Source organism: Macrotis lagotis, chromosome 1, assembly GCF_037893015.1.
Source record: "Macrotis lagotis isolate mMagLag1 chromosome 1, bilby.v1.9.chrom.fasta, whole genome shotgun sequence".
NCBI classification, from domain to species: Eukaryota; Metazoa; Chordata; class Mammalia; order Peramelemorphia; family Peramelidae; genus Macrotis; species Macrotis lagotis.
In genome coordinates, this window is record NC_133658.1 from 920,341,564 (window position 1) to 920,353,178 (window position 11,615).

Below are 11,615 nucleotides of genomic sequence, written 5' to 3' on the forward strand. Positions count from 1 at the left end.
AAAGTAAGAAATTAAGAATTAAAACAACTTTGATCTATCACCTCACACTTATCAAATTGACTGAAAGAGGGGAAATGATCAATGTTAAAGAGGTTGTGGGAGGACTGGAATTTTAAAACATTGCTAGTGTTCTTCTGAGCTGATGCAACCATTCTAGAGAGCAATATGTAACTATGCCCAGAGAGCAATAAATCTGTTCATACCCTTTGACCCAACAATTTCAATACTGTATTTGTCCAGAAGAAATAAAAAAGAATAAGAAAATTCTCAATTGATCTAAATTAGTCATAGGAGTTATCTTCATAGTGCAAAGAATTGGAAATTGAGGGGATATCCATCAATTGGGGAATGGTTGAACAAGGTATGGTATCTGAATATTATTGAATACTATTATTCTATAAGAAGCCATAAATGATCGGACACTAGAGAAGCATGGAATGACTTTCAGGATCTGATGCTTAGGGAAGGAAGTAGAACCAAAAGAAAAAATGTACAGATCAACAACAACATTGTGAGATGGACAACCTTGATGGATGCAATGCCACTCAACATTGCAGAGAGGTTAGGACAACTCTTTTATACTGGCTATGGACCATGTATCCACATTCAGATGAAGAAAAAGAAAACAAAGCAAACAAACAAAAACACTTCAGAATCTGATGAAAACACGATTCATTTTTTACAAAATATCTCATCTATTTTTCCCCTTAATTTTATTTCCTCATACAAAAAAGTAGATTAATTTGTAAACATATTTAACACATATATCTATGTACAATATTCACTTGACTTTTTTTGCTGTCAGTGGGAGTGGAATGAAAGGGAGTTATGCCACTTAATAATAAACATATGCATAGGATGAATGTTGGAAAACTTTCATAGCATGTATTTGAAAAAATGAAATAACAATTAAAATGAAAATGAAGAGTACTTTGGAATTAATAAACTCAATTTCCAAAATTGGAATATATTTTTAAAAAATCTGTTCTAGGGAGGTTCTAGGGAGGCAAGTGAATGTAATAAAAGATCAAAAGAGAAATTAATAGTTATGCTACTTGTATTTTCCTTTTAAAATGAGAAAGACAAAACAGAAAAAAAATCCTTTAACTTCTTTAAATTATGCATTCTCAGGGTTGCTAGGTGGTGCAGTGGACAGAGCACTGGCTCTGGAGTCAGGAGTACCCGAGTTCAAATTCAGCCTCAGCCACTTAATAATTTTCTAGTTGTGTGGCCTTGGACAAACCACTTAACCCTATTGCCTTGCAAAAAAAAAAATATGCGTGCTCAAAAACTGTACATGTATGTTTAGTTTTGATACTGTTAAATGGTCTATGATATTTTTACTATGATGTAGTTTCTTTCCTCTTCTCTTTAAACTAGGGCTATATTGGCTTTTACATTGTATGGAATCAGGATAGCTACCCCTGCTTTTCTTTTTTTCACTTTAATTGAAGCATAATTGATTTTGCTCCATGTCCTATCACTGTGTGTTCATCCAATTCAATATGTCTCTGTTAAATAATATAATAGTAAGGCAAAAGCAAACAATAAATCTCTTTATATATATATATATATATTATATATATATATATACATACATACATACATATATAAATATATAGATAGATATAGTTGTTCCTGATAAAATCTACATAAGACTTTTCATCAATATTTTATAGATTCAGACATTGGGTAAGTAATAGATTGATGTGAGTAGCAAAACACAGGTAGGATTTCTAGAAGGAAAGATTCAAATAAAAACTTCCTAATAAAAACCAGCATCATTTCCTCTACAAAATACTGTTCCCAAAGAGAACTTGATTTTCCTAAAATATTAAGTTTTATCTATTGAAATAAATTTATATATATGGGGTTACTAATGGCACCTCAACATTCTTTGGTAAGAATGACATGCCACTGCATTCTTTAACCAATTATATATGGTCTTTGGGTGTGATTGCCTTTTTGTTTCTTTTCAGTTATTAAAAATACAAATTTATAAATAAGCAGCACAGAACTTTCAAATTATTTCATAAATAATCTATCCAGCAAGTTTCATTAGTCGATTTGAAAACTAATGTTGAGTCATTAATAAAATTTTGATGTAATTTTTAAATTTTTTTTGCAAAGCAATGGAGTTAAGTGAGTTGCCCAAGATAACATGGTTAGGTAATTATTACATATCTGAGATCACATGCGAACTGAATTCCTCCTGATTCCAGGGCTGGTGCTCTATTCACTGCACCACATGCAGCCTCCAATATTGATATAAATTGAAAGGACCTTTAAAAAAAGCTATGATAACAAAAAAATCTAATTAGATGAAATTTAATAAGAATAAATGTCAGGTTTTAGATTAGGTTTCAAAAATTAATTTTATGTATATGATGTGGGGAAGGCAATTTATAATATACAAAACAAACGAGGAGCAACTAAAGGATGTGGGAATGTTGCTCTGGACAATAAATGCTTACATAAAAACTGACTTTTTGACCTTGAAATTATCTCATTTGGCCTTATTCTACTTGACCCCCAAATAGAGAGTAAGAATAAACTTAACTTAATCTATGAGGAGAATATCTTTAGTTAAGCAGAAGCAAACTTTGCCTTGCAATTTCAACACTAAAAGAACACAGTGTGATGCCCTGAGAGGAGGTGAATTCTTTGTGGAAAAGAAAAGAGATAAGTCATACTGGCCTGACAAACCTCTGAGGTCCTTTCTTGCTCGAGATCCCCAGAGTTTGGTAACTTCTTAGGAAATGTTGGACAGCTCTCAATGTTAGGAAATTTTCTGCCAAAATTTCCTGTCCCAAAGGGGACAGGGGCAGGAATTGGAAATAGAATTATTATTGAAAGGCTAATGAAGAGTTTGGGGGATAGAAACTCTTAGCAAATGGAAATTTTAAATTCCTCCCCATGACCAGTCATCTCAATTATTTCAGACCAGGAGGGAGTCAAATTGTGGCTCCCAAAGATATAATCCAACTGCCTGAAAATTTCCACTCTTTGTGGAATCCAGTTTCTCACCTTCATGTCCTGTCCTCCTTGCTAATACTAAGATACAGTGAACCAAGCTTATGTCCTTGGTGATGTTCAGTAAGTGTTTGGAGGTATGAAGTGCTGGGAAAGCAGTGAGGAAAACTGGAGGGAAATAAGGGAAAAGAGAAGTCAGTCAGTTGTTGCTTGGAAACTCAAGGAAACTCTTCCAAGGAGATGCAAATCCCAGCAGCATCCAGGTGAAAGATCAAGAAAGCTTAAATTCACTAAAGGGTTTACTTGAAAATCCAGAGTTCTACTGAGGTCCAAGTAAGAAGGAAAAACAAAGGAGACTAGAATAAATCTCATACTCCCTGTCAGATACAAGTTTCATTTTTTTTTTTGCCATTATTTAGAATTGTTTTAATGCTATTTATTTTGGGAGTCAATAATCCACAAAATAGATTAAAAATTCCCTATTAACTTCATCATGCTCTTTTGAAAGTCAAATGACATTATCTTTGTGGGAATTCCGATGACCTTGAAATCATTTTAAAAAGATATTTTGTTCATTTTTGTTATAATAGGAGAGCTATGAATCTAGTCTTGTCTATTCTAGCTAAACCCATTATAAGCCAAACACCTAGGATGATCTTTAATCAGAAGTAATTCTGAGATGCACCAATGGGAATCCTCATAAATTTAGAGGGGTTATGTCCCAACTTTCAGATAAAGAGTACTGGGTACTAAAAAGACCCTTTACACAGAAATTGTAGTTATCTTCTAAATTATCTGTATCTACAGAACTCTGAATCTCACTGCAGCCTGAGTTTTTGACTGTAGTATGATCTATCCCTGGAATGTCTAAGCATATTTCTCAGATTTTCTTAAAATCATCAGAAGCAGTTACTTCTTTGGTCTTACTATTCTCTACTTGCTATCATAATGTAAGTTCTATTGTCTTTGTCATTTCCAATCCACTGATGCATTTGGACAATTTTACTTTTCTCTTTCTTTTTTTTTTTTTTCTCATAGGGCATAGACTAGAGGATATGGGATTCTTATCCCATTATTTCTCATTCTTTTTTAATATATTTTCCCTTGTTTGGTCTTCCTTTTCTTCATTTATTCTTATGCTTATTCCCCTACATTATCATACTTTTGCTGGGGATGATTATAACAGAAAGAAAAATTAACAAAGCAAAAGTAACAGTAATTCATATGAACCAGGTGTTTTGTATTAGGTTATTTGGTGGTTTAATGTGCAGCCATACTGCAACCTAGAGACTGATCAATTGTCAATTAATGACTGTATTTTTCTGCTCCAAGAATGTGGAGACAGTTGAGTTTGTAGAGGGGGGGACAAGAACACCATTGTCACTCTTTAATCTCCTCCTGTCTGTGCACTTGAGTCTCTGGGCTATGCCATCATTTGCTTGAACTGGAATCTTTCCCTCCCTAATTTTTAGAATTTGTATTCCTAGCTCTTAGAACAATGTGTGGCACTTGGTAAAAGTTGAATCAATTCTTACTGGCTGTCTAGCCATGTTGGAAGAGTTCAATATTGTGCTTTCAATTCTGTGCTTACGGAATGCTTGGAGGAATGCATCATGTAGATATTCTGTCTCTTTCACACAGATCACTGCTGACTTTTCTTTTAATATAAAGAACCCTCCAGATAGCCCTGTAATTATTTGAAGTTGTTACCTCCACCTGAAAAATTTAGACCAGACTCCATTCTCTCTATAAACTCCTTCATAGACCGATTAGTCCCATTTTAACATGATTATATTTTCCATATACAATTTTATTAACCAGAGCCAAAAATTTCCTTTAAATAACTTCATGCCTCAGAAGGAAGGAACTTAAAACATGTGTCAGATGGAATGGGTGTAGAATGTTTAAATTCTGTGGTATATTGGACAGGAGAATAGGATGGAGAACTGGAAAGTATCATTACCTTGAGATTCTAAAACCCTTTTAAAGTTGATGGAACTGTCTCAAGGAGGAAGGTACCCTTTCATAATTAGAGAGCTACACTCTCACAGAGTAGCCTTAGCAAGAATGATTACCAACCAATGGAAGCTTAATCCTTTCTGCTACCAGCTATGTAGAGTTACAGTATACAAGAAAATGAAAAGAACAGAAGCCACAGGGAATACCTTCTCCCAAAACTCAAGACCAACATTCTTTTGAAAATGATCAATAAGTTTCCAGCGGATTGTAAACTTCCTACAAGTCAGTAGGTATATGATGGAAAAAATAACTTAAAATGTTTACCCTACATTAAAAAAAATTAGCTACCAATACGGAGATGATCATCTCATTCTCTTTGATCATAGTTTGACCTCATCTGAAATTTTGTGTGCTGAAATTTAGAAAAAAATATTAATAATTTATGAAGGATACAATTCAGAAGAAGTAGGATGGTGAAGGGCATAATTACAATCAGCTGAAGAATTCGACTTGATCTAATGGAGGGAAAACCTGCAATGTGAGCTTAATATTTTCACTTATTTAAAGAAATCTTATTGGGGGAGGAACAGGATTTCTCAGTATCTTAAAAAGTAGAATGAGAGCATTGGCTAGACCCTGGAAACTCATATTTTAGTCCAGCACGAACAGTGAGAGCAAACACAAAGTGAAATAGGTTGCCTAAGAAAGCTAAGAATTTTCTTTTCTTTGGAACTATTCAAGAAATAGTAAGATACCTACTGGATAAAGATCTTTTTCTGCCTAGATATTTTGTGAGATTCAGTTTTGCTCTATGTGTCCTATAAGATTCTGTCTATTTTTATATGATTTTATGATTTCAGTTGAACAGTATAAGGCCCAAATACTTCCAGTAAGACCCAATGATTTTTCTGCCTCTTTTCTATTATCTGCGGGAATATTCCTGCCTTGTCCATGTTATTTTTTTTTTAATTCCACTGTTCTACAGTCTTTGATGTTTAAAGCAAATCTGAGATGGCATTTCATGGACTTTAAGAAATAGAAAAAATGTGAGAGAATATTAGTTCCAAATCCTTTCTCTTGGATTGAGTTGAAATGTAGAAAGAGTGCTTTTCCAAGATCACTAAGATATTTGTCGGAGACAGGAAGAAGTAGAAATCCTGTCAGTCAAATGAAATTTAGAGTTTCTCCAATTGATATACAAAGAGAGAAGCATTTTCATCTCATGTTCTCATTTCTCTTTCCCAGCAGAAAAGCCAGTCCCATGGTACCAGAAAATCAAACAGAATTCACTGACTTTATCCTCCTGCTATTTTCTGAAAATCCAGATCAGGAAGGAATGCTCTTTGGACTGTTCTTGAGCATTTATTTGATCACAATGGTTGGAAACCTGCTCATCATGTTGGCTATTGGTTCTGACTCTCATCTCCACACCCCCATGTACTTCTTCCTTTCCAACTTGTCTTTTGTGGATACCTGTGTAGTGACCACAACTGTGCCAAAGTTGTTGGCTAGCTTTAGGACACAAAACAAGGCCATCCCCTATGCTGACTGTCTTACCCAGATGTTCTTCTTCATATTTTTTGCCAGTATAGATAATTTCCTCCTTGCTTCAATGGCCTATGACCGTTTTGTGGCTATATGTCACCCTCTACACTATGCAGTAATGATGAGTTCTTGGTTCTGTGGCTTGCTAGTGATAATGTCATGGTCACTGTCATTTCTAAATGCTCTTCTTAACAGTCTAATGGCAACGCATCTCTCCTTTTGTACAAACCACCAGATTCAGCACTTCTTTTGTGATCTTCCTGAGATTATGAAGCTTTCTTGTTCTGACACTCTCATCAATTATATAGTAATGGTTTGTGCTTCTGGACTGCTGGGTATGATCCCTCTCATGGGGATCCTTTACTCTTATGTTCAGATTTGTTCTTCCATTATGAAAATCCCATCTGCTCAGGGTAAATATAAAGCCTTTTCTACCTGTGGATCTCACCTCTGTGTTGTTTCCTTATTTTATGGCACAGCATTTGGAGTATATTTTACTTCTTCATTTACCAACACTTCCTGGAGGACCACTCCTGTTTCAGCCGTATATGCTGTGGTCACCCCCATGTTGAACCCCTTTATCTATACACTAAGAAATAAGGACATAAAAGATGCCCTTAGGAGACTCATGCGGAGAAAAACCACTTAGTGATAGGAATGAGTCCTGGAAATTACAATTATACACAGATACTTCTTGGAGAAATATTAGGAGGCAAAAATGTTGAACTCTCTATTTTCTCCCTATTTAAATCTAACCTCTATTTAATCATTAACGTGACTTATCTAAATTACATGTTTTGATCCTGTCATCATGACTATTCAATGAATGACAGTGATTCCATTTTGTCTCCAAAATCAAATACAAACTTCTCTGTTTGTCATTCAAATCCATGCCTATCATCTTTTTTTTATCTATCCAATCTTCTAATAACTTTCTGTTGACCACATATTCTTAGCTCCAGTAACACTACTCTCTTTGCTCTTCCATCAGTGAAATCCTCCATTTCTTGGCTATTGCCATTTTTTCAGACTGTCCCTCACATTTAGAATCCCTTCTCTACTGAGATAGAACTAATTACTTCTTTTGTTTCCTTTATATTCAAATATAAATAAATGTTATTTATCCTGGAAACCTTTTAGAAATCTTCTTATTTCTAGTCCCCTCTTTCTCTTATTTTTTACTAATGGTATATAGTCCACACACACACACATTTTATACATATATATATATATATATATATATATATATATATGCATAGTATGTATGAATTTGTCTTTACAATTTCTCTCCCAGTAGATTGTATGTTTCCTGATATCAGGGATTTTCTTTTCTTTTGGCTTCATTTTGTATACACAGAATTTAGCAGAGTCCCTGTTATGTAGTAGTTCCTTAATAAATGTTGATTGATGAATCTCAAGTCTCCTTAATTATTGGTTCATTCCATTCCTCTTGAGTATAAAATCCACACCCTATTATTGGTGTTTGAATCATAATTTCATCTGTTTCAGTACTTCCTACTTCTACAAAAACAACTTCCAGGTTAAAAAAATGGTAGAAATCAAGAGACAAAAACAGAATTTAGTTCTCAGTCTGGCACTTAAAAGCTGTGTGCCTTTGCCCAAGCAATCCGATATCTTTATTAAACAGTTTTTTTTTCATATCTGGACTAGGAAATGGAAGACCTGTCCTTAATTGCTGCATTTATTTTCACCATATATCAAGTCAAATAATTTTCATGAAAGTATCTCCTAATCTGTGAAATATTTTATGACTGCAGTAAGGAAAGAAAACTTAGAGAAAAATCATTGTAGGATTTCACCATTAGGTGTCTAGGTCCTGATTCTTCCCTCTTTTAAAAATCATCATTTTGAATTAACATGGTTAAAGAAAATTCAACACAATAGGGAAATGCCTCTCTTGAAGGACTTCATTATCTTTTTCCTTTATAAATAAAGTCTTTTGAGTTTTTTTTGTGACCTGTCAGAACGTAAGTTCTGATAACATAGCCTTTGAGAAACTATGAGCATCTTCTTTAGATGATGAGACACATAAATAGGTACATATGTTCAACATCCAAAAGTTTTTGTGTTCATATTGTAATAATTACTCTCATACATGGGTCTGACCATTTCACAACTTTTTCTAAGATGCTTTATTGACTCTATATCATACCTGGAATGATATTTCATCTTCTGAGCCCTTTAAAACACTTCATAATCTTAGTCAAACATACATTTCTGGTCTTATTTCATGAAAGTGCCCAACAAACTCTACATTCTAATCAGAGCCACCTATATATAATGATACCAGAAGAGAGATTAAAAAAGTCTTTTCCCTAAGCATGGAACAAAGAAGAGCCCATCCTCTCTCTATGTCATCAATTCCAAGATCCTTTTATTACAGAGTTAATGTACTAACTTCAAGAATACTCAATATCTTCAATTATTACTGCCATTCCCCATTCCACCAAACCACTGTGTAATATTTGCATATGTTTTCTATGCATCTTGAATTTTCACTGGCCCCATGAATTTTAAAGTTTTTGAGAAGACTGTCTCATCCTGACATATGTATTCAAAGTACCTAAGTCAATATTGTTATTTATTGAATGATTGATTGTTTGATATAAATTGATTATTACTAATTCTCCTTAGATCTAAAATGTCCTTGAAAGTAATTGAGCATTTGTCTTTTATTTGAGCTCTTTCAGATACAAAGAACATGTGGCCCAAAATTGGCCATTTTCACTATTTGACTGACTGCTTTAAGTGTGAGAATTGTGTTCATTAGACCTATTTAATGACTACTTAGTGTTACTAATATTTCCCTCAGTATATATAGGAAAATCAAAGAGTGGGGGGGGGTATGACCATAAATCTGTCCAGAAAAATATATCGGCAAGAAAATTGTTACAAAATGGCAACAATAGCAATTAAACATTCAGCATTTCACAGTTTTACTGAGGAAATAATAGGAATAATTTCTTCAGATGTAAGTTCAAAACTGCAAAACTATTGGTGACATGCATGATGAATAAGAGATATTAATTCAAAAAGGCAAATTTGATCTCCAGTGTTTCCAGGATACTTTATAGGACAAAATCCATGACTAAATATGGTTCAGAAAATGGTGACCAGTTTAAAAAGAAACAGCATTTGTAAAATATGGTGCTGGAATATTGTTGTATATTAAAATATACTCTAATAAAATGTTATGGAGCCAGAATCAAGACTCATTAAAAGACAAGGATGGAGGCACAATGAAGGAGAGAAAGCAGAAACTTTTTTTACCAAAATTTTAACTGGATTATGGTGTAACAGAACACATGAAAGAGCAAAGTGGAGCATTTTATAGCCAGGTCTGTCTCAAATGGACAGGCAACTGTAGTCAGTGCATGGGCAGGATGTAGAGGGGAACAAGCCAGAGAGATGTGTATGACAGATCTTCAGTGCAGTTTCCTGGAGTTTTGGCTCAGCAGAAAAATAGCAAAACAGACAAGTTGGGAGGGATCCAACACAGGTACCTCAGACCTTTGTTCATTTGGTGTGATTGAACTGGATAGCCTAAGCCACTGAGCTAGCCTATAGGATTCGCAGTGTTGAAAGTCCTCGAGTGAATATATGCTCAAATTAATCAGCTTGGAAAAAGTGCTCAGAAATAAATATAATAATGACTAAGAAATGTCATAGAAAACTTAGGAGTAAAGACATTTGCTTGGTGGTAAGAATGGTCAAAGACTAACTTTAGAAGGGGATGGCAGAAAACAGTATCACATGTGATTCTGCAGAGGAGAGTTTGAATTGGTTTTCAGCACAAAAAGACTTCTTGGAAGAGTTTACTAATGGTTTTTACAATCTAGTAGAAAAAATGAGGAAATAAATGCAAGAGGAATTCAGCATCATTCAAAAGGAAGGATAAAAACTGACTAAACTGACTATAAGAATATAAATATTTTAAAAATGCTATTAGGTAAATATAAAAACAGATAAAAGCTCCTTTAAAATTAAATTGATCAGTGGAAAAAGAGATCTGAAAGCTAACTGAAGGAAACAATTCCTAATGTCCACTCTGACAGTGGATATGTAACATCAAAGATCAATCAAATTACATTGAAATAATTGAATAAAATGAAAAATACCTCATTGGGAATAAAGAAAACCAACAACATCTGAGCTGAAATATAGATCCACAAGAGAAAATTTAAAAATTATTGAACTTCCTGAATGCTAGAATCAAACATTTAAAAAGAACCTGGACAACCTATTTCAAGAAATTGTCAACAAAAATGCCTTGAAATTCTAGAAAATGAAATAAAATAGTCATTGAAAGGCTTCACTGATTTCTTCCTGAAAAAGATTCCCCAAATGAAAATGCTAAGGAATATTATATCCAAATTCCAAAATTATCAGGTCAAGGAGAAAATCCTTCTGGCAGTCTAAACAACAATAAAATGTCAGAGTCTAAAGAGGCATGGAATCACTTACAGGATCTGATGTGGAGGGAAAGGAGTAGAACCCAGGAACAACGTACCAATTAACAACACCATGAGATCATCAGTCTTCATGGAAGCAGTTCCTCTTAGCAGTTCTGAGAGCTAGAACAACCATATTAGACCAGCCATGACCAATCTTATCCCCATCCAGAGAAAGAGAAACAAAACAAACATACAAAAAAGACACTACAAAAGAACAACCAACCCTTCAGAATCTGAAGAACACTTTATAAAAATTATCTATTATGTATATTTCCATTACTACTAATTTATCATACTGAAAAAGACTAATATGCACATAAATTTATCCAAAATATGTATTTAATATGCTAAGCTGACTGTTCGTCACTGAGGGGACAAGGGTGGAAAGGGAGGTTGGAAGGAAATTTTGTCACTTACAAATATACATGTGCATATGGATGATAATAAATAACTAAATTAAAAAAATTAAGGACCTGGGACATGATATTCTGTAGGATAAAAGAACTTAGATTACAACCAAGAATCATTTACCCAGTAAAACTGAGCATGTTCTTCAAGATGAAAAGATGGATATTTAATGAAATAAGTGACTTTCATGCATTCATTCCAAGGCTGACACAGGGGAGTCTGAGCAATACAGGCTCAGCAAATATATGAAGATTC

At 33.9% G+C, this 11,615-nt stretch overlaps 1 protein-coding gene across 1 annotated transcript; it reads left to right on the forward strand.

Annotated features, from left to right (window-relative positions):
• The first annotated feature begins 6,193 nt into the window (after positions 1-6,193).
• Positions 6,194-7,126, forward strand: LOC141492594 (olfactory receptor 7D4-like). Its single transcript, XM_074193035.1, has one exon. It carries the CDS (start codon positions 6,194-6,196, stop codon positions 7,124-7,126), a length of 933 nt encoding a protein of 310 aa, XP_074049136.1.
• The last annotated feature ends 4,489 nt before the right edge of the window (positions 7,127-11,615 follow it).